This window comes from Lemur catta, chromosome 8, assembly GCF_020740605.2.
Source record: "Lemur catta isolate mLemCat1 chromosome 8, mLemCat1.pri, whole genome shotgun sequence".
Taxonomy (NCBI): domain Eukaryota; kingdom Metazoa; phylum Chordata; class Mammalia; order Primates; family Lemuridae; genus Lemur; species Lemur catta.
The window spans coordinates 12,539,203-12,565,724 of NC_059135.1; the positions used below are offsets into that span (position 1 = coordinate 12,539,203).

At 34.1% G+C, this 26,522-nt stretch overlaps 1 protein-coding gene and 1 pseudogene across 1 annotated transcript in view; both read left to right on the forward strand.

Annotated features, from left to right (window-relative positions):
* Nucleotides 1-26,522, forward strand: part of CUL3 (cullin 3) — a 102,909-nt gene that overhangs the window by 58,802 nt on the left and 17,585 nt on the right. Inside the window, exons 4-13 of the mRNA XM_045559098.1 lie at nt 4,505-4,665; nt 6,088-6,202; nt 9,245-9,473; nt 14,350-14,495; nt 15,240-15,416; nt 17,082-17,252; nt 17,830-17,937; nt 20,355-20,479; nt 23,331-23,427; nt 24,889-25,023. Coding sequence (XP_045415054.1) covers nt 4,505-4,665; nt 6,088-6,202; nt 9,245-9,473; nt 14,350-14,495; nt 15,240-15,416; nt 17,082-17,252; nt 17,830-17,937; nt 20,355-20,479; nt 23,331-23,427; nt 24,889-25,023 — 1,464 coding nt within the window. The remainder of the gene's footprint in view (nt 1-4,504; nt 4,666-6,087; nt 6,203-9,244; nt 9,474-14,349; nt 14,496-15,239; nt 15,417-17,081; nt 17,253-17,829; nt 17,938-20,354; nt 20,480-23,330; nt 23,428-24,888; nt 25,024-26,522) is intronic.
* LOC123643532 lies at nt 20,518-21,656 on the forward strand (annotated as a pseudogene).

Sequence of the window (26,522 nt, forward strand, 5' to 3'; positions counted from 1 at the left end):
GTTATGAAAATGCTGTTGTATCCCTACAGCCTGAATTCCTTCTGCTAGTGCTAATGTAAACAATAAACAAATGATTTAGTATGCTCAGTTAGCAAATATTTTAATATATATCATGTGCAGATCACCAGTTTACTGTGAATGTATTCATGCATTTCTGTCTAACATATGCACACATAAACAATCAAGGGCTTATGTGTGTATTGCCTTCATTTGATGATAATTAATCATACCTATCAAACATTTAATATAAGTGGCCATTTAGTATTACTAATTTTATATAGCCATACTTAAGTTTCTGTGTTTTTCCTTTTCATTTATTAGCACTCTGTTATCTATAATCAAATTTTAGGGTTAACAGTTTTTCTTAATATTATAATTAATTTAATGAGTAATTAATAATCAGTATATACATCTTGACAGTCTCAAGTAGAAAGACAGGGTCAGCTCTTATACCATAGTATCTGCATTTCCCTTGTCCCATGGATTTAGGCATTGTATGTTCTGCCTGCACCCTCCAGCTTCAGGTTGGGTATCCCTTATCTGAAATGCACAGGACCAGAGTTTGGTTTTGGGGGAAGGAGGTGGATTTTGGAATACTTGCACATGCATAATGAGACACCTTGGATTGGGACCCAAGTCTGAACATGAAATTCATTTACGTTTCATATACACCTTATGTAGATAGCCTGAACGTAATTTTATACAATAGTCATAATAATTTTGTACATGAAGCAAAGTTTTGACTGTAACCTGTTATATAAGGTCACGTATGGAATTTTCCATGTATGTATGGCCTCATGTTGGCACTCAGAAAGTTTCAGATTTTGGAGAATTTTGGATTTCAGATTTTCAGATTATGGATGCTAAACCTATATGTATTGTCATCATGCCTGGCTTCCTTTACTGAAGCTTCTTTTTCCTTCATACACAGCATACCTGAAGAATTCTTCAGCTGTGCCTGATCTCCTTCTGCCTTTTTGCCAAAGGGCTTGGAATAGCAGATACTATAGGGCATGAGGTTATAGATACACTTCTTTTAGTAGTGAATAGCATCATTTATTTAAAATTGGAAAGAGGAAAACCCAGGCCAGGGAAGACTGATAACAAATAGGAAGGGAAAAAGTAGTGGAATGTATTTGATCCCCCATATATGTTAATTTTTGGTCAGAGGAGTACACTTCATAGGAAATTGTATTAGAGATTATCTTTACCAGTCCTCCATTTTATTGAGGGCCACTATGAATAAATGACTTATTCAGGGTTCTATAGCCAGTTAACAGCAGAGCTGTGAATCATACAAAGAATTCCTAACTCCACATCAAGTATTCTTACTATTATTATAAGTTTGTATTCAAAAATTTACTGTAATTGATAGAACAGTTTGATAATTTCCATATGACCCAATAATTCCACTCCTAGGATCCACCCTGGGAAAATGAAAGCATATGTCCACAAAAAGATTGTACACAAATGTTGTTCATTGCCACATTATTCATAATAGACAAAAACATGGATGAATGGATAAGTAAAATGTGGTATAATCATGCAATAGGGTACTGTTCAGCACTAAAAAGAAGGAAATACTTATATATGTTACAACATTAATAGAACCTTAGAAATTCCCCTAGTGAAGGGAATCAGACACAAAAGATTATAATAATTATATGAAATGAAATGTCTAGAAAAGGAAATTTATAGACAGACGGCAAGGCTACTGGGAGTGGGAGTGGATATCGACTACAGATGGGCTTCAGGGATTTTTTTTTTTTTTTTTGGGTGGTGGAAATATTCCAGACTGGATTATGGCAATGGTTGCATGACTATAGAAATTTAGTATAAATTATTGAACTCAAAATGGATGAATTCTATGGCATATAAGTTATACTGTAATAAAGCGAAAAAGGAGGACTTAAAATTTACTTGAACACTCCGATTTACTCTGAAGATTACAATTGTATATATCGTTTGTTCTGTAATTCTTGTAGGTAGTGCTCTTTCCCAAAAAACCTAATCTAATCTAATTATTTGACAGTTCTCTTAACCTGAATTAAGAACATTTGGTTTCTGAAGAAAGGTGTTAGTATCTTAGTAGACATATGTTAAACTTGCTAATTTATATATATATATATATATATACATATATATGTATGTATTTTTTTTCTTCTTCTTCCCACCAGATTTGTTTAATGTCTCATAGGCTTATATCGTAGAACATTTGAAACTGAAAGGACTTGCCAGAATTACTGGTACTTTCTATTCTAGTTGTAAAACATACTGATAAAAAGTTCTCTCACTGCTGTTAGGTTACTTTCCAGTATAATCTTCTGTATTCTGCACTTAACAGTTGAGCTTTGTGCTTACTGAAATTCTGCTGTATTTGTTTTCAAACCTGTTTTTACGAGTTATACTTGTTAATATCACAAAATTTGATATTGTGTAAATCAGTAAAATAGTGTGAAAATAGAATGTTTTCTTTAGCAAACTAGATTGAATGCTTTGGAAAGATGTGAAAAAAGTAAATGGCTGCATACTGGCTTGAATTGCTTGTGGGTAATTTGAAACATGGGAGTGGAAATTGTAATAATATAGAAGGATTTTATTAATACTTTCAGATAACTTCACAAATGCCTTTAATTCATGCTCCACCTTAATGAAATTGAAATTAGAAATGTTAGACAGTTTATTATGTTTGAGTATATGTAAAAAAGACAATACTGAACTCCAGTCATTGGACTTTTGTTCAGAGAAAGTCTTAATATCTGAATGAACATTTATATTCTAAAATGTTTAAAGTGCACTTGTGTTTGAATGTTTAATAGTTTCCCTCTTTACCACTTGACTTTAGTTAACCAACCAGAGATGCTGGTTTTGATCAGAGTGGGTAAGAGGAGTTCTCCTCTGTATGGTGCTTTTCTGTACTACAGAAATTTATATTCGGAACTATAAAACAGTTAATTTAAGCAATAATAGGAGTGGTTACTTTTATAATAAAAGAGATTCTCATTGCTTTTTAAGTTATTAGATTTATGCCAGTTTTTATTGCATGCATTGTGCTGTATGCTGAAAAGTAGAATCAGGATGATGACGGTAGAGAAGAGTTGGTCCTGGAGGTCACAGTAAGCCTAAAGAGGAGGTTCAGGGAGAGTGGGAGTTAACAAAGAAAGGAGGGATGTGGTCAGAAGGAAACTTAAGATGTTGAGCATGGAAGTGTGAAGTCCAAGAACTTAAAGTCCTCAGTGAAAATTTTGAACTCAAGAAAGTTGATGTGGAGATTTGAAAAATATGAGCTTGTGCTAAGATTATATAGAATGTAGAAATGTGAGCACCAGAGATGCTAAGAAATAGACAGCTTTCCTTGTGGCCGTTACGTGTGTAGCATTTTATGAAAGAAGAAGGTTGGAAAATGATGTCATATGAAACAAGGGCTGCACATATAGACTTTATTAAAATTGGAAAGTTGATCAGTACCATTCTGGTTACGTTGTTAATATGGTAAAGCTCTGTTCATGTTCACCTTTTGGTTGGTGTTACTTGGAATTGTTTAAGTTTATATACAGTACATGTTTCAAAAGTTCAAAGATTACTGTTTGCAGTGATTTAACTTTTTTGGTTACAGATGCCTTTAAGAATCTGGTGAAAGCTATGATCTCTCTTTCCAGAGTACTTAATTATGAACAAACACATAATAATTTCATAATTTTAGAAAGTTCACAGACCCGCCAAAGCTCAGATCTTTGTTGAGAACAGAAATAAATTATCATACTAATAATAAATAACAGTAGCTTTGTTTCAGTGCAATTTGGTGTAAATATGGATTTTTCAATAATGCATAAAACAGGACTTTTATAGCCAATAATTGTGGATTATCTGCACTCTATAAAGTGAGATAACTGTAATCATGTTGGTAAGAACTTAGAAGTAAAGTATCACCAGTAAGTAATGTGCTTAAAGTGATAGTAACTAGAGGTATTTTAATTGAGTAATACTAATGCTGCTCTGTTGTATGCATTAGAGCCTTTTAATATTTACCAGTAGTAGCAATCAACTTTTAGTCATATGGATCTGTATTTTATTCAACTCTCAATTTTACTTGAAAAAGTATGATCTTCAAGTACAGTATTTAAGAATGATCCATGTGTGGGCATGGTATAGCTTTGGGGAGAAAGTACGATATGCCTTACCGTTGCTATCTGCCTTTTCTCTTCTGCTTTCTTGTGCCCAGATGTGATGCTTGCTTTTCCCCCTCTTTTTCTTAGGGTAAATGGGGAATCATTTATAGCTATTATTTGTTTTGGTAACCATTGTAAATTGTAAAGACTGACTTTTATATGATGGAAAGTACTGGAAAATTCCACGTTGCTTAAGATAGTTTCAAGTGTTTCTCACCTGAAAAATGACTGCTTTTGGAATTGTATTTCCTTTAATTTGTTATTGTAGCTCACAATAATTATTTTTATGTTTGCAAGAATTGTACTCACACTTATATGATTTTTTTTAACTGCAGGACCGTGTATATGTACAACAAAATAATGTGGAGAATGTCTACAATTTGGGATTAATTATTTTTCGAGATCAAGTTGTACGTTATGGGTGTATTAGGGATCATCTACGGCAAACTCTCTTGGATATGATAGCAAGAGAGCGGAAAGGAGAAGTTGTAGACAGGTATAATTTATCTTTTTACTCTCGTGGTTTTGATTTTTGGTGCTTATATCTTGAGAACCAATTCACTCATAATTTTATTAAAATAAATAAAAGTTTGTATGTCCATCACTTTGTGAAAATCCTTTAAAACCTTAATTCACAGTTAACAAAGTTACCTAGAATTTAACTTGAAAATGCAAGTAATATATCCAGCTGTGGATACAATGGATGCATGGATACAATGGCTGGATACTTTCTAGACAGCCCTTGTGTATATATAATGAGATGTGTGTGTGTATATCCCTATTATATGTATTTTTTTATTTTAATTTTTTTTAAAGACATAGGGTCTAGCTCTGTTGCCCAGACTGGAGTACAATGGAACAATCATAGCTCACTGCAGCCTTGAACTCCTGGGCTCAAGGGATCCTCCTTCCTCACCCTCCCTAGTAGCTAAGACTATAGGCATGTGCCACCATGCCTAGCTAACTTTTTAAAAAAGTTCTGTGGAGATGGTCTTGCTATTGCCTATGCTGGTTTTGAACTTCTGGCCTCAAACAGTCTTCCTGCCTCAGCCTCCCAAAATGCTAGGATTACAATTGTGAGCCGTTTCACCCAGCCTATGATATTTTTAGAATAGAACATCCTAAGCTTTTATTTAATACACTTTAAAAGAACAAATCAGTTATTGGTTTTCCCTTATGATTTTTCATATATTTTTCATGCTGGCATTTTGTTTCTTTTTTTGCTCTTGGTCTTTTTCCTTAAGGGCTTTATCTAGGCTTCATTCTTAATATTTTGAAGAGAAATGTTGAGTATAGTGTAAAATGACTAAGAACTTCTATACCTCTTCTAAGTCATATTCCATCCCCCTTCCTAACATGATTGCAATGCCATTTTTGTGATGCTGCAGCTCGAGTGGCTTGAAACCTGTAAGATTGCTTTCTCTGCTTCTGTTTTCAGAGCAGCAGTTAGATGAAGACTTACAAAGTTCTTATTTCAGCTTTGGTGCTTGACCAGGATTATCCAAAGCCATTTAGTGCAAAAAATTATATTGCCTAAGAGTAGCTGTGTGTTGTACCCATGTCTGGCAATGCAACCTAATCTACCTATCTTCCTCTCTCCCCTGTTCCCTCCCTACTTCCAGGTAAACAGCCTCTCTGTGTTTTAAAATACATAGAAATATTTAGATATTTTAAACATTTTCTTTACAAATTGTAAGCTATAGCAGGGTAAGAACAACTTGAGATAAACAGCCGTGCAGACAAGATATGCCTTGTAATTAATATTACTCTAAATCCTTGTTACAAATGAGGAATTTATGGGAGATTAGTCACTTTAATAAAAATTAAATGTTTTGAAGTATTTTAACCTATTTTTTGTATTTTTATATGAAATCTTTAATGTAACTTGATTATGAAGTGATTTAACTTCTTTTGACAGGGGTGCGATAAGAAATGCTTGCCAGATGTTAATGATTTTAGGTCTTGAAGGAAGATCAGTCTATGAAGAAGATTTTGAGGCTCCTTTTTTGGAAATGTCTGCAGAATTTTTTCAGGTAATCAGTGAAAATTTAAATAAATATTCTTTTAAGATTCTCAACATTATTGAATATAGTTAGCAATTTGACCATTTTTACCATTTTTGACTGAGACCCATTGGGGCAGGGGAGTGTGCAAAAAAATACACTTCAGCACACCTACCCTGCATTCTCACATTCCAGTTAAGCAACTCATTGAAAATAAAATTAAAGAGTTTGAACTCATACACATGGTTTTTAAAATTACACAGTTGACCCTTGAACAACATGGGGGTTGGGGCACTAACCCCGCCCCCCCCCCCCAAATGCAGTCAAAAGTCCATATATAACTTTTTTTTTTTTTTGAGACAGAGTCTCGCTTTGTTGCCCGGGCTAGAGTGAGTGCCGTGGCATCAGCCTAGCTCACAGCAACCTCAAACTCCTGGGCTTAAGCGATCCTACTGCCTCAGCCTCCCAGGTAGCTGGGAATACAGGCATGTGCCACCATGCCCGGCTAATTTTTTCTATATATATATTTTAGTTGGCCAGATAATTTCTTTCTAATTTTTTTTTTTTTTTTTTTTAGTAGAGACGGGGTCTCGCTCTTGCTCAGGCTGATCTTGAACTCCTGAGCTCAAGCAATCCACCCGCCTCCGCCTCCCAGAGTGCTAGGATTACAGGCATGAGCCACTGCACCCGGCCCATATATAACTTTTGACTCCCCCAGAAATTAACTACTGATAGCCTACTGTTGATAAGAAGCCTTACAGATAACATAAACAGCAGATTAACACACATTTTGTATATTATGTGTATTATATGTTATATTCTTTTTCTTTTTTTCTTTTTTTTTTAAGAGGATCTGATTCTGTTGCTCAGGTTAGAACACAGTGGCATGTTCATAACTCACTGCAACCTCAAATGCCTGGGCTAAAGTGATCCTCCCTCCTTAGCCTCCTGAGTAGCTAGGACTACAGTCATGTGCCACCGTGCCTTGCTGATTTTTCTATTTTTTGTAGAAAAGGGGTCTTGATATGTTGCCCAGGCTGGTCATGAACTCCTGGGCTCAAGCAGTCCTCCTGCCTTGGGCTCCCACAGTGCTGGGATTATAAATATGAGCTGTCATGCCCAGCCTATGTGCTGTATTCTTACAGCAAATAAGCTAGAAAAAGAAAATCTTATTAAGAACATCATAAGGAAGAGAAAGTATATTTACTATTCATTAAGTGGAAGTAGATCATCATAAAGGTCTTCATCCTCATCATCTTCACATTGAGTAAGGCTAAGGAGGAAGAGGAGGGGTTGGTTTTGCTGTCTCAGGGCAGAAGTAGAAGAAAATCCATGTATAAGTGGACCTGCACAGTTCAAACTCATGTTGTTCAAGGGTCAACTGTATGTTATAAAACATAAACTTAGAAATATTCTTAACATTTTATTATATTTATATGTTACAAATTATTTAAGTACTGTAATACACAGGCAGCACATCACTAATGAAGTTTTACTGTACAGGCTTTTAGTAGTGTAAATTACTAGTAAAATAGACATAGGGATATGGTGAGTCTGCAGTGAATATTTGCCTTAAAGGTTGTTGATTAGAAAATTTTAGGTCAGTGAGTACTGATAGAAGTTTGCAGCAATATATACAGTGCCAACTAAATTGCTGAAAGTGAAGCTAAACTAGTACTCATTTGTAATGAAATGGTAATAATGGTAACTGAGTGCTAAGAAACATAAGACAATATTTATAAGGTAAAGATAAGTACGCATCCTTCCTCAAAGCTGCAACTATCTCAGCAGTTTACAGTAGGAGTGTTGTACTGTTGCCTAAACAGATATCTTTGTAGAATACTAATATAAAGTTTTTGCTTCAATAATACACTTTAAAAAAATAAATATGAAATTATAACTCTTAATAACTTAGGTTATTCATAAGAATCATTGGATGTATATAAAAATGGAACTCGGTGAATTTTGGTATCAATTACCTAAAAAGAAACAAAGAATGGACTTGCTGCTTTTTCTTTTTCCAAATCAGTTTATAGCCCAATCAGGAAGATCTTTGTGGCCTGCACTGGTGAGCCTGGACTATGCTTTATGAAGTATTAATTTATAATGTAGGAAACAGTCTTTATTTTCTAATACGTCACTAGTTGTAGGTATTTTTGGCAATATTTCTATCCTTTGCATTAGTTTTAATTTCCTTCATTAAGTACATAAATACTAAGAGAAGGTAAATTGTTTATAAATCAGGATTCCAAAATGTGCTACAGTGGCATACATATGTATGTATAAATACATAAACATACTATTTTTAATAGTGGAGAGATGGTCTCAACCAAGATTTTTGTTTGGTGCATTAATGTCCAAGGAACTTGATTATTTTCAAGGATTAAAACTACTTGTTAAGAAAGTGAGAAATGTTATTCAGTCTGATACATAGTTTATATCAACATGTCTTCTATTATATAATTCTTAGATATATTCGCTAATGCTATTATCAAATAGGTTAAAATCAGTTGGGATAACATTTGTAATTTAGTGGAACTTTTGTAAGGCTGGTGGTGGTAAGCAGACAAGATTAACAGTTACTTGAAAGCTCTAATTCTCAGACTTTAGTATAAACGTATACTCCTTTGAGACTAGGAGTGGGGTGGCAGGAGGACTTTAGTAAACAGCAATAGCCAGCAAAGCTTATAGTAAACATGATGAATCTTTCTAGTTAAAATTTTACATTAAAACAAATCAAAGAATTTCCCACTCTTACTTGGGATTCAGATACTTCTATTCTGTAGTTTTGACCCTCAATTGGCATGCATTTACCTTTTCTGCTATTTAGAGTACATTGACAAAGTATGAAAAATACTGCTTATGGATAGTGTTTTCACATAGTTATTATGTAAATAAATGCTTTCAAGGATATAATTCAGACTGTATGAATCTTTGTAATGAGAAATTACATAAAATATTAATAGTCCTTATGTTATTTAGGCTGATTTATGATAAACATTGTAGAAACCCAGCTAAAAGCAGAAACACATTTTCCTTCTATGTTAAAAAAATCATGCTTCTTAATTGCAGATGGAAAGCCAGAAATTTTTAGCAGAAAACAGTGCTTCAGTATATATAAAGAAAGTAGAAGCTAGAATTAATGAAGAGATAGAACGGGTGATGCACTGCCTTGACAAATCAACTGAAGAGCCAATTGTGAAGGTGGTTGAGAGGGAACTCATTTCCAAGCACATGAAGACTATAGTAGAAATGGAGAATTCTGGGCTAGTACATATGTTGAAAAATGGAAAGACAGAAGGTAAGTGTTATCAATCTAGGAACAATTAAGTCATTTTTAAAAATTTTCCTGCAGTTAAAGCAGATTGTGAATGTCAGTTTTCAAGAAGTTGTGGTATGAATTATTAGTTATCACCATTGTTACTTTTATGGGATTTAGTGACAAAGCTTTACACCATCTTATTAAGGAAAATTTTAGATTTTTTTGATGAATTAAGTAACTTTTTCTTCTGTCTTTCATTTTAAGTCTCTTCACTTTGTGTTTTTGTTAATCCAGAAGATTAGAGGTAATCTAATCTTACCGTAATATCTAATCACAATCTCATTGGTGAGGCCAGTGAGCTCCTTATCCATACCTATACTTTTTTTTATATATCAGAGAATTTGGGCTCTCTCTATTTTCACGTACTCTCCTGTAGTCTTTGTTATTCTTTTAAAGTCTGAAGTTTCCATCTTAAGATTTTTGTAGCCTTTTATTTGAGATTTAGTGTTGATAAGGGCACCAAAAGTGCAAAAATACTTATGTCTTCCATATTGATATATTTAGATATTTTTAGTAGATTAGTTTTGGGAACTCTGTAGTTACAGTCTGAAGAGAAAGGAGAATTGCATGAAAGTAAACATTTTTTAAGATAACTGCAGCATTTATTCTTGTTTGTTTTGGCCAATGTGATGACTATATGTCATGGTATTTGCCTCTTTGCAGTGAATCTCCTTTGAGCTTTGAGTCCTTTGAGCTCCTCATACCTGGATATCTTGATTTCTAGCAAGGCCAGGGAAATTTTCCTCAGTTATTCTCTCAAACAGGTTTTCCAATCCTTGTATATTTTCTTCTCCCTGAAGGATGCCTATGATTCTTACATCAGGCCTCTTTATGTAATCCCATGTTTTTATAGGCTTTGTTCGTTGTTACTTCTCTGGTCTGTCTCTTTTACTAACTTGTTTAACTCAGAGGTGTTGTCTTCAAGCTCTGAGATTCTTTCTTCTGCTTGATGTAACCTGTTAAGGCTTTCTACTGTGTTTTGTATTTCCTTGAGTGAATTTTTCATTTCTAGAAGTTCTATTTGATTTTTCTTTATTCTTCAATGAATCTTTCATTCATTTCCTGCATATTTTTGTGGTTTCTTTCTGTTGAGTTTCTGTTTTCTCTTATATTTCATTAAGCTTTAAGCTTCCTTATAATCCATGTTCGAAATTTTTGATCTGTGATTTCAATATTCTGATTTGGGCTGGTGTCCATTGTTAGAGAGCTGGTGTTCCCTTTGGGGGCTGTCGTTTCACTCTGATTCTTCATACTTCCAGAGTTCTTTCGCTGATTCCTTCTCATCTGGAGCAGCTGTTGCTTCTTACTTTTCATTTTCTTTTATTTCAGTATTTATTCTTTGTGGCTACTTATTTTTATTTTCCTGGAAAAGACATTTGTAAGGACAAGTGACCTGGAAGAAATTATAAGTAAAAGAACAACAACAATCTTGTTGTTCTTATTCTTCTCATGCTTTGCTTTAAAACTTTCACTTCAGCACTGATGCACTATTAACAAATAAATAAACATGGTATCCTTGTTTCCCTGCTTCCTAGATGAAATTTTAGCAATATTTAGCCACTTAGCTTTAGTAAAAGTATGTATTGCCTTGTTGGAGTCATGACATAGGTGGGAAATGAGAAAAGTTTTTTAAGGGGAAATTACAAAGAGAGGGAGGATACAAGAGAAGTGAAAAGAAAACTGGTGAGAAGAGAAATTGATCCAAGTTCTCCTCTAGTGGAATTCTTGCCTTCTGTTTTAAAATAGTTACATTTCTGTATGTGTGGTAAGTACGCGCAAAGCTATATGTAAATTTGTTTTCTTTTTAAAAGACTCTTCTGTTAAACCTTTTTTGTAATAGAAAAAAAAAGTTACCTTCTAATATGTTTGCCATGTTTTCTAAAATTAAGGTCTAAGTCAAGGATTGGCACACTTTGTTTTGTAAAGGACCAGATAGTAAAAATTTTAGGGTTGTGAGCCATATAGTTAACTACTCTTCTCTGTTTTCATAGTGAGAAAGTAACCACAGATGATAGCACAAATGAAGAAGCTTGACTGCGTTCCTATAAACCTATTCATGGGCCCTGAAATTTGAATTTCATGTAATTTTTCACATGTCACTATATACTCTTTTCATTTATTTTTCTGTTTAAAAATATGAAAACCATCGTTAGTTCATGGGCTGTACAAAAACAAGTGGTGGGCTATATTTGGCCCATGGGCTCTAATTTGATGACCCCGATCTAAATAGTCCCTGGTAGACTGGGGCTTTATGCAAAAGCATTTTGTCTGTCCTGCCTAAACAAAATGAGTATTGATAGATTATCTAATTAATGTACTATATAGGTAGTGAGTCAATGCTTTCTTACCCTCCTTTGGAGTTGTGTGGGGAGGGATGATTAAATGGGCTGGGGATTAGGGGGTAGGAAATGTTTGATGTAGAAGTTCTTGAGCATGCCTGAATTACAGCATCTCTGTAACCTGCATGAAAATTTATGTTAATGATGTTAAGTATGCCTAACATGGCAAGTACTTAACAAGTACATGGGTGAAGGAGTATCAGAAGAACTACGTATCATAGTTCTTCTTTATTTAGTACTTAATGTTTTCAGCAAGACAATAGCTATCTGGGGTTCCAAATTAAATTTTTAAATTCTGGCTTCAATTTTCCTGACCTTCCACTAGACACCCAGTTGCAAAATGTCTTTTTATTTTTTTTGAGTTAGGGTCTTACTCTGTTGCCTGGGCTACAGTGCATCATAGCTTACTGCAACCTGAAACTCCTGGGCGATCCTCTCACCTCAGCCTCCTGAGTAGCTTGGACTGCAGGCATGTGCCACCATGCCTGTCTAATTTTTGTAGAGACAGGATCTTGCTATGGTGCTCAGGCTGTCTCGAACTCCTGGCCTCAAGCAATCCTCCCGCTTCAGCCTCCCGAAGTGCTGGGATTACAGGCATGAGCCACTGTGCCTGGCTATAAAATCATAATTGTGGTAGGCCCTGCTCTTGAAAAAAGCTGAACTTAGAAAACAGTTACTCTTGTTGAGAGTATTTCAGAGGCGTAGCTTCACCATTATGAAGGCGAATTCTCATAAATCAGAAAGTAAAAAACAGTTTTCTCACTCTAAATGGAGGATAAATTATACTGGTTATAAGATACAGATAGCACTATAAAAAGTACATTCAAATGGTATCTCACTTTTATCTCTTCATTAAATGTAGCAGAAATGATATTTAACTTTTGAATGCCAGATAATTTTCATTTACTCTTTCATATTCTCTACTGCCCCATACATTTAAATACAGTGAATTAAATATGATGAAATTGTATTAATTTACATACAACTATATAACAACATATATTATCTAAACAGAGCATGCAACAACATAGGAATCAAATAGACAAGTTGAGAACCATTTTGTTAGGGTTTTCTGGTATGCCACATTTACTGTAGTATGTGTCCATAAATTGCTGTTGCATTTGTAATACTTGTTTTTAGTATGAGAAATTTGGTTGTAATTTATACTAAATATGTGAGAAGCTATAAGATTTGCCGTGTGTAGGCTACTATGGGCATATATTAATGAAAACTTACTGTTGATAAAATTTGCTGTTAAAAGTCACTGAAACAAATTTTAGAGGATCCTTTTGATAAACTTGGTTTTAAGTGTTTTTAAAATACATACACCTTTAGTTTTAAGCTCTAACTTGCTCTTATAAATGTAGACCAAGGTAGGCAAATTATGGCTTGTTGTTCAAACCTGGCCCACCACCAGTTTGGTTGGAAAAAAAAAATCAAAAGAAGAATATTTCATTACATAGGAAAATGTATATGAATTTTCAGTGAAGTTTTATTTGAGACACAGTCACACTCATTCATTCATCTCTGGCTGCTTGCTTGCTATAATGGCAAAGTTGACTAGTTGAGTTAGAGATTGTATGGCCCACAGCCTGAAATATTTACTATCTGATGATTTAAAGAAAAAAAATTGCCAGTCTCTGATCTGGAAACTGCTGTTCTAACTCCATTTTCAAAAGTAAAGTTCTGACATACAGTCTCTCAGTAAATTGTTATTTCAAAGAAACTGTAGACATATGGAAAAACAGTATTTTAAATCTACATTTTAGTCTTGTGAAAATGATGCAAAAATGGATGGAGTCCAGAATTTTCATTCTAAGTGTAAAAAGTACAGTGAGATAGACCAGTTTTTAAAATACAGATAATGGCTTAAGACTCCACCTGGGAAATACTAGGGATTTCTCTGAGGAAAATATTTAAGAGTGGATATTTATATTATAAATTTTAGAAAAACTTGACCCTGAGGGGTAATGAAGTAAATAAATTCTGTTATATTTGATTTGTTTCCCAGTTGTCATTTGAACTTTTGAGATAGAGATGCTTGGGAAATACCTGTAAGACTTTGTTTTAACATTTCTTCCTTATTACCGTGACTACCATTTTACACCATAGTTAGAGTTATCCTTTTGTGGACATTTGATAGTATCAGTAGGTTCTACATTAGAGTTACACAATTACATATGAACTAAGTTTTCATTTTTGTTGACATTATTTGTTTATTATGCTATTTATTTGGACATCTTCTCTTCCACGTAAATTAAAATTTGCTAAGACATTTAATAGATACTTCCAAAGCATCTCATCTAAAAGCTGTATTTTATAAATTGCAATAATAATCATTAACTAGCTTAAATTTTTTTTCTTTTTTCCATTTTAATTTTTTTAAATAGTCCTGTGGTTAGCAAATGGTGGTAATGGAGAAATAAGTTTCTAAGTGTCATGTAGTATGAACACAGATTCACATTTTTTCCTTAATCTTTAATGTAGCCAATTTGTATTTTTCTTTCTGATTGTAGACCTTGCCTGCATGTACAAATTATTTAGTCGTGTGCCAAATGGTTTAAAAACAATGTGTGAGTGTATGAGTTCCTATTTGAGGGAGCAAGGTAAAGCCCTTGTTTCTGAGGAAGGAGAAGGAAAGAATCCTGTTGACTATATTCAGGTAAGTAAATAGAGAAGATTATCTTAAGTTTATGATAAAGTCATTTTGCCAAGTGCTAGAAAGATCACTTTTACTAAGCTGTGTATTATGTACTTTCAACTTAATTGCTCCAGTGGTAAATTAATAAGTATAGTTACCCTAAATATTTTAGAATTTTGCAAGATGTGTGTATTTATATCAGGGAGCCAGACTCAACTGCTGCTTTTCACTTATTAACCTCTCTGACGAAGACCTCATTTAAATGGTTTCAATAGTGAATGTGAGGTTTTGGTTTGGTTTGGTTTGGTTTGGCTTTTTGGGTATGCCTCAGTGTTCGTACACTTCAGTGTGTTAGAAAAAATAATTTTAAGTTAAATGCTTTTTGTTTCAAAATGCTTTCAAACAATACTGTGACTAAATTATGCTCCAGGTTTTTCTGTTTTAGTATAATCAGTCATCTTTTTTGTGCATTTTTAAAGTTAAGTTTCTCTGTGGCTAACCCAAGGCAGAGAAAAGAATGAGAAGTAGTGAGGAAGGTCTTTGGTTGGTTCATCTTCAGTACAGTAGTATGTATGTAGCAGATACTACTTCTCTCTCACTGGCATTTTTAATACGGGCTTGAAAATAATCATACAGAATCTGTAAATTAAAAACTGCATACAAACTTTATTACCAAAGTTAAGTTAAACATACATGTTTATAAGTGTATTGTTTATAGGAAAATTATTATGATGTTTTCTGAATTTCTTTGTTTTTATTTGTAAGGGCTTATTGGATCTGAAGAGTAGGTTTGATCGCTTCCTCCAGGAATCGTTCAATAATGACCGGCTCTTTAAACAAACTATTGCGGGTGACTTTGAGTATTTTCTCAACCTCAACTCCAGGTCTCCCGAATACCTCTCATTATTTATTGATGATAAGCTGAAAAAGGGAGTCAAAGGGGTAAGTAGTAATACATTTGAAAATATATTTAACTTTATTTGTTGATATGAAATTTTATATAAAAGTAGGACATTTTGTAGATAGAAAATTAAGCATAACCCTTTGCTGTGTTTAAACGTGTGCTTTAATCTATTAAAAAGTTTTGTTTGAAGTATTTGACATGATCAAAAGTTCTTTGACATTTCATTTAATATTTAATTGGCATCAAATACAAACAACTACACAGTCATAGTTGTTAAACAGTCATCTTTATGACTGAGAGGTGTGCTGTAGATCAACGGTCCCCAACCTTTGTGGCACTAGGGACTGGTTTCACGGAAGACAGTTTATCCACAGATGAGGAGGTGGGGTGGGAATGGTTTCGGGATGATTCAAGCACATTACATTTATTGTGCAGTCAAACCTCTCTGGTAATGATAATCTGTATTTGCAGCCACTCAGCGCTAGCATTACCACCTCAACTCCACCTCAGCTCATCAGGCATTAGATTCTCACAAGGAGCATGCAGCCTAGATCCCTAACATGCGCAGTTTACATTAGAGTTTTCACTCCTCTGAGAATCTAATGCTGCTGCTGATCTGACAGGAGGTGGAGCTTATGTGGTGATGCGAATGATGGGAAGTGGCTGTAAATACAGATGAACCTTCACTTGCCCACCTGCTGCCCACCTCCTGCTGTGTGGCCTGATTTGTAACGGGCCACAGACCAGTACCAGTGCGTAGCCCAGGGTTGGGGGCCGCATCTATAGATAACAAAGAACTAGAAAACAACTCTCTAGGAGTATATAACATTCCTTGCTTTCATCTGGTTCTGGAGGTTATATATCAAACAGTATTTGGATGCCAAGAATTTGAAGGCATAAGTAGAACAGTTCTTAGAAAAAAATTTGAAAGCATAGACTAACATTCACTTTCAAGCCTTTATGATACCTCTGGGACCTGGGGAGCTCACTACAGCATAGAAAATCAACTTAAGCATATTTTAATCATGGGAATTGGTCTTTTTTTTTACATCATCTTGGAAATTTGTAAAACAAAAGGGAAAATTTTGCCACAAATGGTCACAGGTTTTACAGGCTGTAGCTGTAATAAGGAACAAGATCACTAAGGATGGAAAAGACTGTTAATTACACATCCATGTAAGTTTTCCATTTTTCTAAATATGTCTAACACAACCTGCCACAGGATCATCTTGCCCTTATAAATGACAAGTGGCCTTTTTACTGTTTGGATTGTAACAAATTATTACCTTTTGTTTGCAAAATTTAGGTTTTGAATGAGCTTAAATGAAAAGACCATAGTCTTTGGCTATGCAGTTTCTGCCTAAATTTTATACAAAGCCTTCATAAAATGTTCTTTATGACTAAAATTTTATTTTATCTGTTCTCAGTCATCCCTCTTTCAGTCCTGTATTACTTCATGCGCCCATTTCAGTAGCCCTCTAGTGAATGGAATTCCACTCTAACCCCTCATTAATGCTGCACTAGATGAGAGTGTAAGGATTGTGCCAGTATGTGAAGCAGGGGGCACTTTTTCAAACCCTGTCGTTTCTTCTGACATCTATCAACCAGATACTTATATTTATTTTCAAATAGTAGTGTTTTAGGGGAACTGTGGAGCTATTTTTGTACTACTAAAATTGTTAAATTATCTTTTAATTTTGCAGCTAACAGAACAAGAAGTAGAAACAATATTGGATAAGGCGATGGTCCTTTTTAGGTTTATGCAAGAAAAAGATGTATTTGAACGTTATTATAAACAACACTTGGCAAGGAGACTTCTCACAAATAAAAGTGTTTCTGATGATTCTGAAAAAAATATGATATCTAAATTAAAGGTAAGGTAAGATGGAATGGAGTGCACCTAACTAATGCTTATCACATGGTTGCATACCAATAATGTGATTGGAAATTATCTGCTTAATCTTAAATGTTTATTTCTAGAAATAAATAAATATAGATTGTTTTGGGGTAGGACACAGGCCATACTTACATTTTTTTAAAGTTCTAGGACAGTCCTAGTTTGCTGGGATTTCTGTTGATGTGGCAGGATACATTCATGGAGGTCTGGGGGAGGATTAATAAAAGGAAACAATAAAGAGAATATTACCATATAGCTATGTTTCACAAAGTGTGGTCCACCTGTGCCTAAATCACCCAAGATGCTTGTTAGAAATTCAGAGTTCTGGGCCCTACTTTCCATGGGGTATATTGGAATCTCTCAAAGAATCTAGCACTCTGCTTTTTAAAATAAAATCCTAAAGTTTGGTGACCACAGGCATAGAGCAATTGTTGGAAATATTTACAAAACAGAGTATAAGGGATGGCAATAACACAGAATAGTTATTTCTTCCTACATTTTTTCATAGAAAAACCTACCATTTATTTGCGTATATTTGTGTTTTTTCTCCACAGACGGAATGTGGATGTCAGTTCACATCAAAACTGGAAGGAATGTTTAGGGATATGAGCATCTCAAACACAACAATGGATGAATTCAGGCAACATCTACAAGCAACTGGGGTAAGATTCTGAATTGATTTCTACTTCTATATATTTATGTAAAGTCTTTTGTAATGGTCATTTTCATCCATTTAGCAGATGACAGTTTCATTTAAATGTCATTAGTGACAACATACATATTGTCTAAGTACTTATTGTTCCCTATATTACCTTTTTTCCTAACTTTATGTATGTTAAAACATTTTTTATTTAAAAATTTAATTTATCCTCTCCACTTGAAAGAAAATTTAATAAATGCAATTATTCTGTTGTCGTAATTATTTTCGATTGTGGAAAGAATACTGGGCTTAGGCAAGTTTACTGCATTTTAGCTCTCTTCTTTCACCTCACCCAGGATTGTGTTATCTTAGGATAGTTAACCTGCCCTTCCTATATACCTCAGTATTCTCATTCTTCTCTGTAGGGTTATTACAAAAGGGCTTCACATCGTAAGGGTGGGTGGAGAGTGATCTAAGACTATAAAAACCCAAAGATTAGTATGTTATAAATGTGTTTTGTATTATGACTCCTTGAAGGTAGTGAGCTAGAACTTTTATGGCTTTGATGTCTGACGGGGGGGGGGGGTGAGAATTTAATGAAGTTCAGAATTTTGTTTATTTTTAGTCTATTTTTCAATTTTGCCTTAACCTTAAATCTGTCTATTTATTTATTTTTATTCTGTCAAAATTAGATGTTTATTTATCTTAATAAACGACAATATTGATAAATTCTTAGTGGATTAAAGAGGTGCAAAAACGATTAAATTATTAAAAATAGAATTCTACTTATCAGTCAGTAGTCTTGGAAGTGGATCTTAAGATACTCACAAAATGGAATGGCTGTAAAAAACAAGTCTTTATAAAGATTTGGGTAGACTTGTATGTATTGACTTAGAAAGATATCATAGACATACTATTAAGTAAAGGAAGCAATCTTAACTTTCAATTTAGAGAATTCCACAGTTACAAGTTTTTAAATTTTTCTAAGTGACCATATACCACTCTGCAGTTAAGATGTGTCACAATCATTAACAAATTTGGAGATCTTTCCTTTGCTATTTAAATACTGAGATCATCACTTTGGTCTCAGCAGCCCGGTCACAAACAAGATATGTGAAAATAACTAGTTCTTTGAAGTGGGCATTTATGATGACATTCTGACTCTGCTGTAAATAGTTGTGTGATTTGCCTCATAAATATTTCTGGAGAAGAGCTGGGAGCAGGAAAGATGCAAGTCTCTGATAAATAGAAATTTGGGTGGGCAGGAACTGAATAATGAAATTATCCTAGATATTTTTTCTTTTTTAGATTGTTTAGGGATTTGTACTTAAATCTATCTAATAAATTGATACATTTTCATGTAATTTTTATTCAATATAATAATTTTTTTCTATTTATTTTATTCTTCCACTAAGCTTACACATTGAGAGCTAGAGAGATTAGAGTAGATTCCATGCATATTGATAAAGGTTGGATGAACTGACCAAGTTGTGACCCCCACTACCCCTTCTTTCCCCCAGCCCCTGGCCAACTTGCAAATGTACAAGCAGTTTTCCACTTTCCCCAGTGCATTATCTAACAGTCTCTGCTCTCGTCTCTGCATCATCTAAGATTTCTAGTTTCCATTTCTTTACAGTGGAGTAATCATTTAGTGGATACTTACGAAGAAATCTGAGTATAGAATGGAGTCTTGATATTTATAAAGTCATTCCTCCCACTTTAAAAATCTATATTACTAAATCATTGAGGTTAGATAAAAATGGAGTGATTTATAACAAGTTGGGGAATGTCAGTAAAGATACTATTTATTCTTAAGAGTTCCTGTTGATGTTTTGCTGTTTTCCTAAAAATTTACCTTGTTTAAAAGAAAATATATAATTGTGACAGTGATGCTGGCATAGTAGTAGTCATTCATTGCACAAATACTTACAGAGCTCTTGCTGTATACACAGGATCTTCAGTGTTCTATGCAGAGGTTGTTAGAATGCCATGATGAACATGAAAGTTTTGATAACGTAGGATGAGATATTAGAGATGTTTTTTGTGTGTGAGGATGTTAAAAATATTTTAAAACTGAAAGATACTGTCCTAGAATTTTCTCTAAAATCATACTTAATATGACCCCGTGACATTTTATCTAAAAAACTTTAAAGGCTAAAACTTTGCAGTTCTCGATACCAGGAAACTTGGTTCATACACTAAGAACTATCCTTTAGTCAGTATTTTAAAGTTAATATCTTAAGCAATAGTTAAAACTATTTGCTAGAATAATTAAAATTTGGGAAACACTGGATGGATATAACCTTTAAGAAAATGTTTTACTTAATAGATGTTGGACAAGGAGCTAACAACTTTAATAAATCTAACACAGTGTCTAGACAGAACAGATGACAAATCCTAGTTAATTTGCGGCGGAATATCTCTTTCTGTTTTACATAGGTATCTTTAGGTGGTGTTGATCTCACGGTCCGGGTGCTCACAACAGGATACTGGCCTACTCAGTCAGCCACACCAAAGTGCAACATCCCACCAGCACCAAGACATGCTTTTGAGATATTCAGAAGGTAAACCTAAATCAGACTTTGTATTTCTAAGTATAAATAATTATTGAAAATTGAAATAAATTTGGTCATTAGCAATATCCCTAATTGAGGGTGAATATATGCCATTTTTTTTTAACCTTGTGTTCAAAAGGAGAATTTATCCTGGTGTGCAGCGATTTTCCCCTCATTGATGCATAAAATAAAACAGACTTAATTTATCTCTGGAAAGGTTATTTATACCCTGCCATTTGAAATGCTTTTTATTTAGACTAGTAGTAAAAATGGAAAAAGAGAAACTAAATTATGATGGAAAACCAGAACCAGAGAATGCCGTGGACTTTACTGAGCACTTTAATCAACCTCAGTTGTTGGAAACACATGGACACCTTATTCTAGTACTCAGAGTCTCTGGGTAGGCAATTCTGATGAAGATGAAAAAAATGAATAATGGTATCAATTGCAAGAAAAAAAATGGAAAAAGATCCAAGCAAATGGTTTCTTTGGTCTGCTGAAAAAAAAAAAAATTGGCTTACTACAGTGTGGAGACTGCTTTCTGCAAAGGCCACTCATGTGAATGCTAGAGATGAAGATGAGTATATCCCTCTTCATCGAGCAGCCTGCAGTGGACACTTAGATACGGTCCATGAGCTGATTGCACAAGGGGCAGATGTTCATGCAGTGACAGTGGATGGCTGGACACCCCTGCACAGTGCTTGTACGTAGAATGATACCAGAGTGGCTTCTTTCTTTCTTCAGCATGATGCAGATGTCAGTGCCCAAACAAAAGGCCTCTTGACCCCCTTGCATCTTGCTGCTGGGAACAGAGACAGCAGAGATACTCTAGAACTCATCCTGGTGAACCGTTACATCAAACCAGGTCTGAAAAACAACTTGGAAGAAACTGCATTTGATATCGCCAAGAGGACAAGTATCTATCACTACCTCTTTGAAATTGTAGAAGGCTGTACAAATTTTTCACCTCAGTCTTAATGGTTCTAGTAATTCTCTTAAGTTTCTAAATATCAGTACCTCCTTTTTGTGAAATATAAAATATTTCCATAGTACAAAAGGTGACATCAAATAAATGTTCTACTACAAAAAATTCAGTGTAGTGCTCTTTACAATGTCTTCCAAGTGAATTGCCTGACCTTGATGTCAAAATGTATTTGAAAGTTATGTGGATAAATCTTTAACGATGTCTGTGGAGTTTATGATTTTTATCAGAAATAATTTTAACTGTATACTTTAAATATTTTAAATTATACTTTAAATTTATACTTGCCATGGGTTTTACAGAAACTAAAGATATTTTTGATGCTGATCCAAGAGAAATGTATTTTTTTTTTTATTTTGAGACAGAGTGTCACTTTGTTGCCCTGGCTAGAGTGAGTGCCGTGGCGTCAGCCTAGCTCACAGCAACCTCACACTCCTGGGCTTAAGTGATCCTACTGCCTCAGCCTCCCGAGTAGCTGGGACTACAGGCATGCACCACCATGCCCAGCTAATTTTTTCCTATATATATTATTAGTTGGCCAGATAATTTCTTTCTTTCTTTTTTTTTTTTTTAGTAGAGACGGGATCTCGCTCTTGCTCAGGCTGGTCTCAAACTCCTGACCTCGAGCGATCCACCCGCCTTGGCCTCCCAGAGGGCTAGGATTACAGGCGTGAGCCACAGCGCCCAGCCGAGAAATGTATTTTTTAAATATACCATATCTTGGATCTTTGTTGAGTGTTTAGTATAATGACGTTTTTTTTAATAAGGTGAAGTAACTCAGAATTTAATGTAGAATAGTCTTAAATATTCTGGTGCAATTCAGCTGTCTTCTCTACATTATCATAGCCCGTTGTTTTCATTTTAAACCAGAACAACTAGCATATTAGTAACTTGAATCTTCATAAGTCAAAAGAAGTTTTTATAAACTTAGATGTTTGTCTTTCAGAACATAGACCATTTTCAGGAAAGCAGTTACCTAGGTGTTTAATCTATGAATGTTGTATACTGCCTCCCTTACTATAATTCACATAATCTTGAGGACAGTCCTACCTCACCCTGGTTAGGCTATATGATCCTTATTCTAAGTGATTCAGTATGACCTTTTAGACGTACATGAAAATACATGTTGGTCCAGTAGATCATGATATACCTGCTTTCCGGCTGGCTTTACCTGTCTAATCCATGCTTGTTTGGGCATTACTCATACAAGTCTCCTGAGTTCACAGGAAATGTTGATTTTTCCAAGGTCCCTATTTTATGTATACCATAGAAAGGCAAATGTGACAAAGGAAAAGGAGTTCTAAGAGTGAGGGGATGATTATTATATTGGGGCTAGAACCACAAGGTGGTTTTTGTTTTTTTTTTAAAGTATAAATATTTAAGAAAAATTAAGTGCAAGTTTTGAACAACAAAAAAGGGAGAATTTATCCTTTTAATATGTAAGAATGAATTGAATAAAACTTGTTAAAGAAGAATATTAATGCCCTTTCTTCAGCATTAGTGCATGATTAGGAATGTATTTTGTACTGTTGACATCTGGCCCTGTCCTAGGAACAATTGATTGTGGGGTTAATATGGAGAAAGGTGGTCTTATGAATGGCCGGGACTGAGCAGCAGCAGGCTAAGGCAGAGTATACAGTAGAAATAATTTAGTGTGCTGCCTTTATCATTTACTATCGAGTTGCTTATAGTGGTGCACTCTCTCACTCTCCTGTTTCCTCTTCTGTAAAATGTTGGAATTGAACTTAATTCCTAAGGTTTCCTTTAGCTTTTAAAGTTTCCCTTACATATTTGTTTGTTGAGGGTTGTTAGCTGTAATTTATAATTTCAAATATGTAAATTGTTTGATTCTCTAAAACCTGGTTTAATTTGCTGAAGGTTCTACTTAGCCAAACACAGTGGTCGACAGCTCACACTCCAGCATCATATGGGTTCTGCAGATCTCAATGCCACCTTTTATGGACCAGTTAAAAAGGTAAATATTGATAGTTTGAACATATTAAGTAACTTAAAATTAGTCTATAGAATTGATTTGCAATTTATGTTGGCCTGGGTAAATTATTTATTTCCCTTATTTGCTACTGGCCTCAAATAATTAAAAGGTTAAAGTCTTGGCTTTGATTTATTACTTCTGTTCCCTTAGTTGGTAACTTTATTTGAAATATGAAGGCAATGCTAATAGCCTTCCTTAAGAAATAAATAAGATAACTACACATTTTATTTGTAAGATTAGATTTAAGACAGCATTGCCTAAAAAAGTAAAATCTAAGTTGATTTGAGGTTGTACAAAGCTGTGAGTCTCTTTTGAAAATTCTTGTTCTCCTGTAATTTGTATTTCCAGTAAATCAAGATGGGGAAAATTAACACGAGATTTAGGAGATGTACAAATGTTATTGAAGTTATTTAAAAAATAATGTACAAGTGATTTGCCTTCATTTTTAAAAAGTAATTTGCTTGTTTTATGTCTAGAATTATAAGATTTAGAGTAATAATTTTCATTATTTGATATGACTCAAATCAGGATTATTTGCCTTAAAATAAAAAAATAATGTCTTCTAGAAAAAAGTCAAAGATACCTAAGTTGTCATCTAGGCAGCAAGTAATAGTTTTATTTTAAATTTTAATTAGAATCTTACTAGTTTTAGATGATGAGTTGCCATAACACCAAAATTTTTTTTGGTATTGCTGAAAATGCCTATAAATATTCTAATTTTTATATTTAATTGAAGTGAAAATAGTCCTTTACAATTCATTTAGTTGAGTAATATTTGATATTAATATATATTTGTGTAAGTGGAAAGATAAGGAAACTAAAGACCTCAGCTTTTAATTATTGCTTATTTTTGTTTTAAAGGAGTAAAAGTAATCATGTTATCTTTTGAAGTTAATAAGTAGAACCATAGATTTTTAAAACATAATGGAAGCGTTAATTACTGCAAGCTCTGCTTTGGTACCTCTTAAATCATAGAGCAGAAATGGGTTTTGAGAATGGCAGTTTTCTCCCCTTTGCTATGCTGTTTTCTAATCTTTTACTGCTATTGAGTCTTGTAGAAAGAAACCTAACCCTTTTACTTTTGGTGCTAGTGTAATAGTAGGGTTGTTTCATAAGTTCAGTATTATTATCATCCCATAGTGTACTGTTAAAATAATTTTAGCTTTAAATATAAGAAATTGTTCATTAATAACCTGCTCAGATACACTAAAATTTCCACAGTGGAGAAAGAAGGAGATAGTCTAAGTACTGTATGTGTGTGTGGGGGTGTGTGTGTAAGTATGTACACACACACATATTTTTAAATAGATTTCCTTTTTATATAGGAATAAGTTACATAGTTTTGTTGAGGGGGAGATGGATATTATAGGATCTGTTTCTGAAACATACTATTAAAGTTACCAGGAGATTATTATATCTTGCTTATATTTTTTTAAAAAATAGGAAGATGGATCTGAAGTTGGTGTTGGAGGTGCACAAGTAACCGGCTCTAATACACGGAAGCACATATTGCAAGTCTCCACTTTCCAGATGACCATATTAATGCTCTTTAATAATAGAGAAAAATACACATTTGAGGTATGGGTTATGGTTGTGTACATTTTAACCAATCTAACTCACTTGTTATTTAAATCTGTCTTACTTGAATAGCTTTAAAGGAAATTGCATAAAATGGGCCATGGAACTGTATGAACATCATACATTTATTATGTTTCATTTTGTTTTTTTTAAATCAATTTTAAAAATTACGCTTTTTCAAAGTATAATTTTCATGCAATAAAACATACCCCATATAAGTGCACAATTTGATGAATGTTAAACTGGTACACCTGTGTAACTACCATCATCATTAAGAGTATTACCCAGAAATATAGAATATTATCTCCAAGATTTCTTTGTACTCCTTTGCGGTTTTCTCCTACCACCCTCCAACCCCAGGCAACAGGGATCTGCTTTATATCACTATAGATTAGTTTTGCCTTTTCTAGAATTTTATTTAAATGGAATCACATAAAATGTGGTGTTGGTGTTCAGCTTCTTTCAGTAGCATAGTACTTTTTTAGACGCGTCTGTTTTGTTACATGTATAGTGTCAGTAGTTCATTCCTTTTTACTACTGAATGGTTTTGTTTTTTTTTTTAAATACAGATGTGCTGCATTTTCTATATCAGTTTATCTGTTGATGAGCATTTAGGTTGTTACCAGATTTGGGCTATTAGGAACAGAGCGCTATATATTTAACTTTTTAAGAAACTGCCAAACTGTATCAAAGCAATACCATTTTACATTCCCACAAGCAGTACAAGAGAGGTCCAGTTGCTCCACATCCTCTGCAGTCTTTGTAATTTTAGCCATTTTAGCTGATATGTAATTGTATCTCATTCTGGATGTAATTTTCCTTTCCTTAATGACTGATGATGTTGAGCATCTTTTTATGTGTTTGTATGCCATTGATTTCTCTTGTTTGGTGAAGTGTCTATCTCTTTATTGAGTTATTTTCTTATTAAGTTACAATAGCTCTTTATAAATCTGGGTAGAAGTCCTTTGTCAGGTATATGTTCTCTGAATATTTTTTCAATCTGTTGCTTGTCTTTTCATTTTCATTTTCAGTTTCTTTTTCTTTTCTTTCTTTTTTTTTTTTTTTCTTTGTTTGTTTGTAGAGATGGATTTTGCTCTGTCACCCAGGCTGGAGTGCAGTGGTGCAATTACAGCTCACTACAACCTTGAACTCCTGGGCTCAAGCAGTCCTCCTGCCTCAGCCTCCCTGGAAGTAGCTGGGACTACAGGTGCATGCCACTGTGCCCAGCTACTTCAAAAAAAACATTCTTTTGTAGAGACAGGATCTCGCTATGTTGCCCAGACTGGTCTTGAACTCCTGTCCTAAAGAGATCCTCAAGACTCAGCCTCCCAAAGTGCTAGGATTATAGGCATGAACCACCAAGCCCAGTTGTCTTTTTATTTTCTTAATGATGTCTTTTGGTGAACAGAATTTGAAATACTGACGTCCAGTTTAATCATTTTTTGCCTGTTTTTTGTGCTTTTGATGTCCTAGGAAATCTGCCTACCCAAAATTGCAAA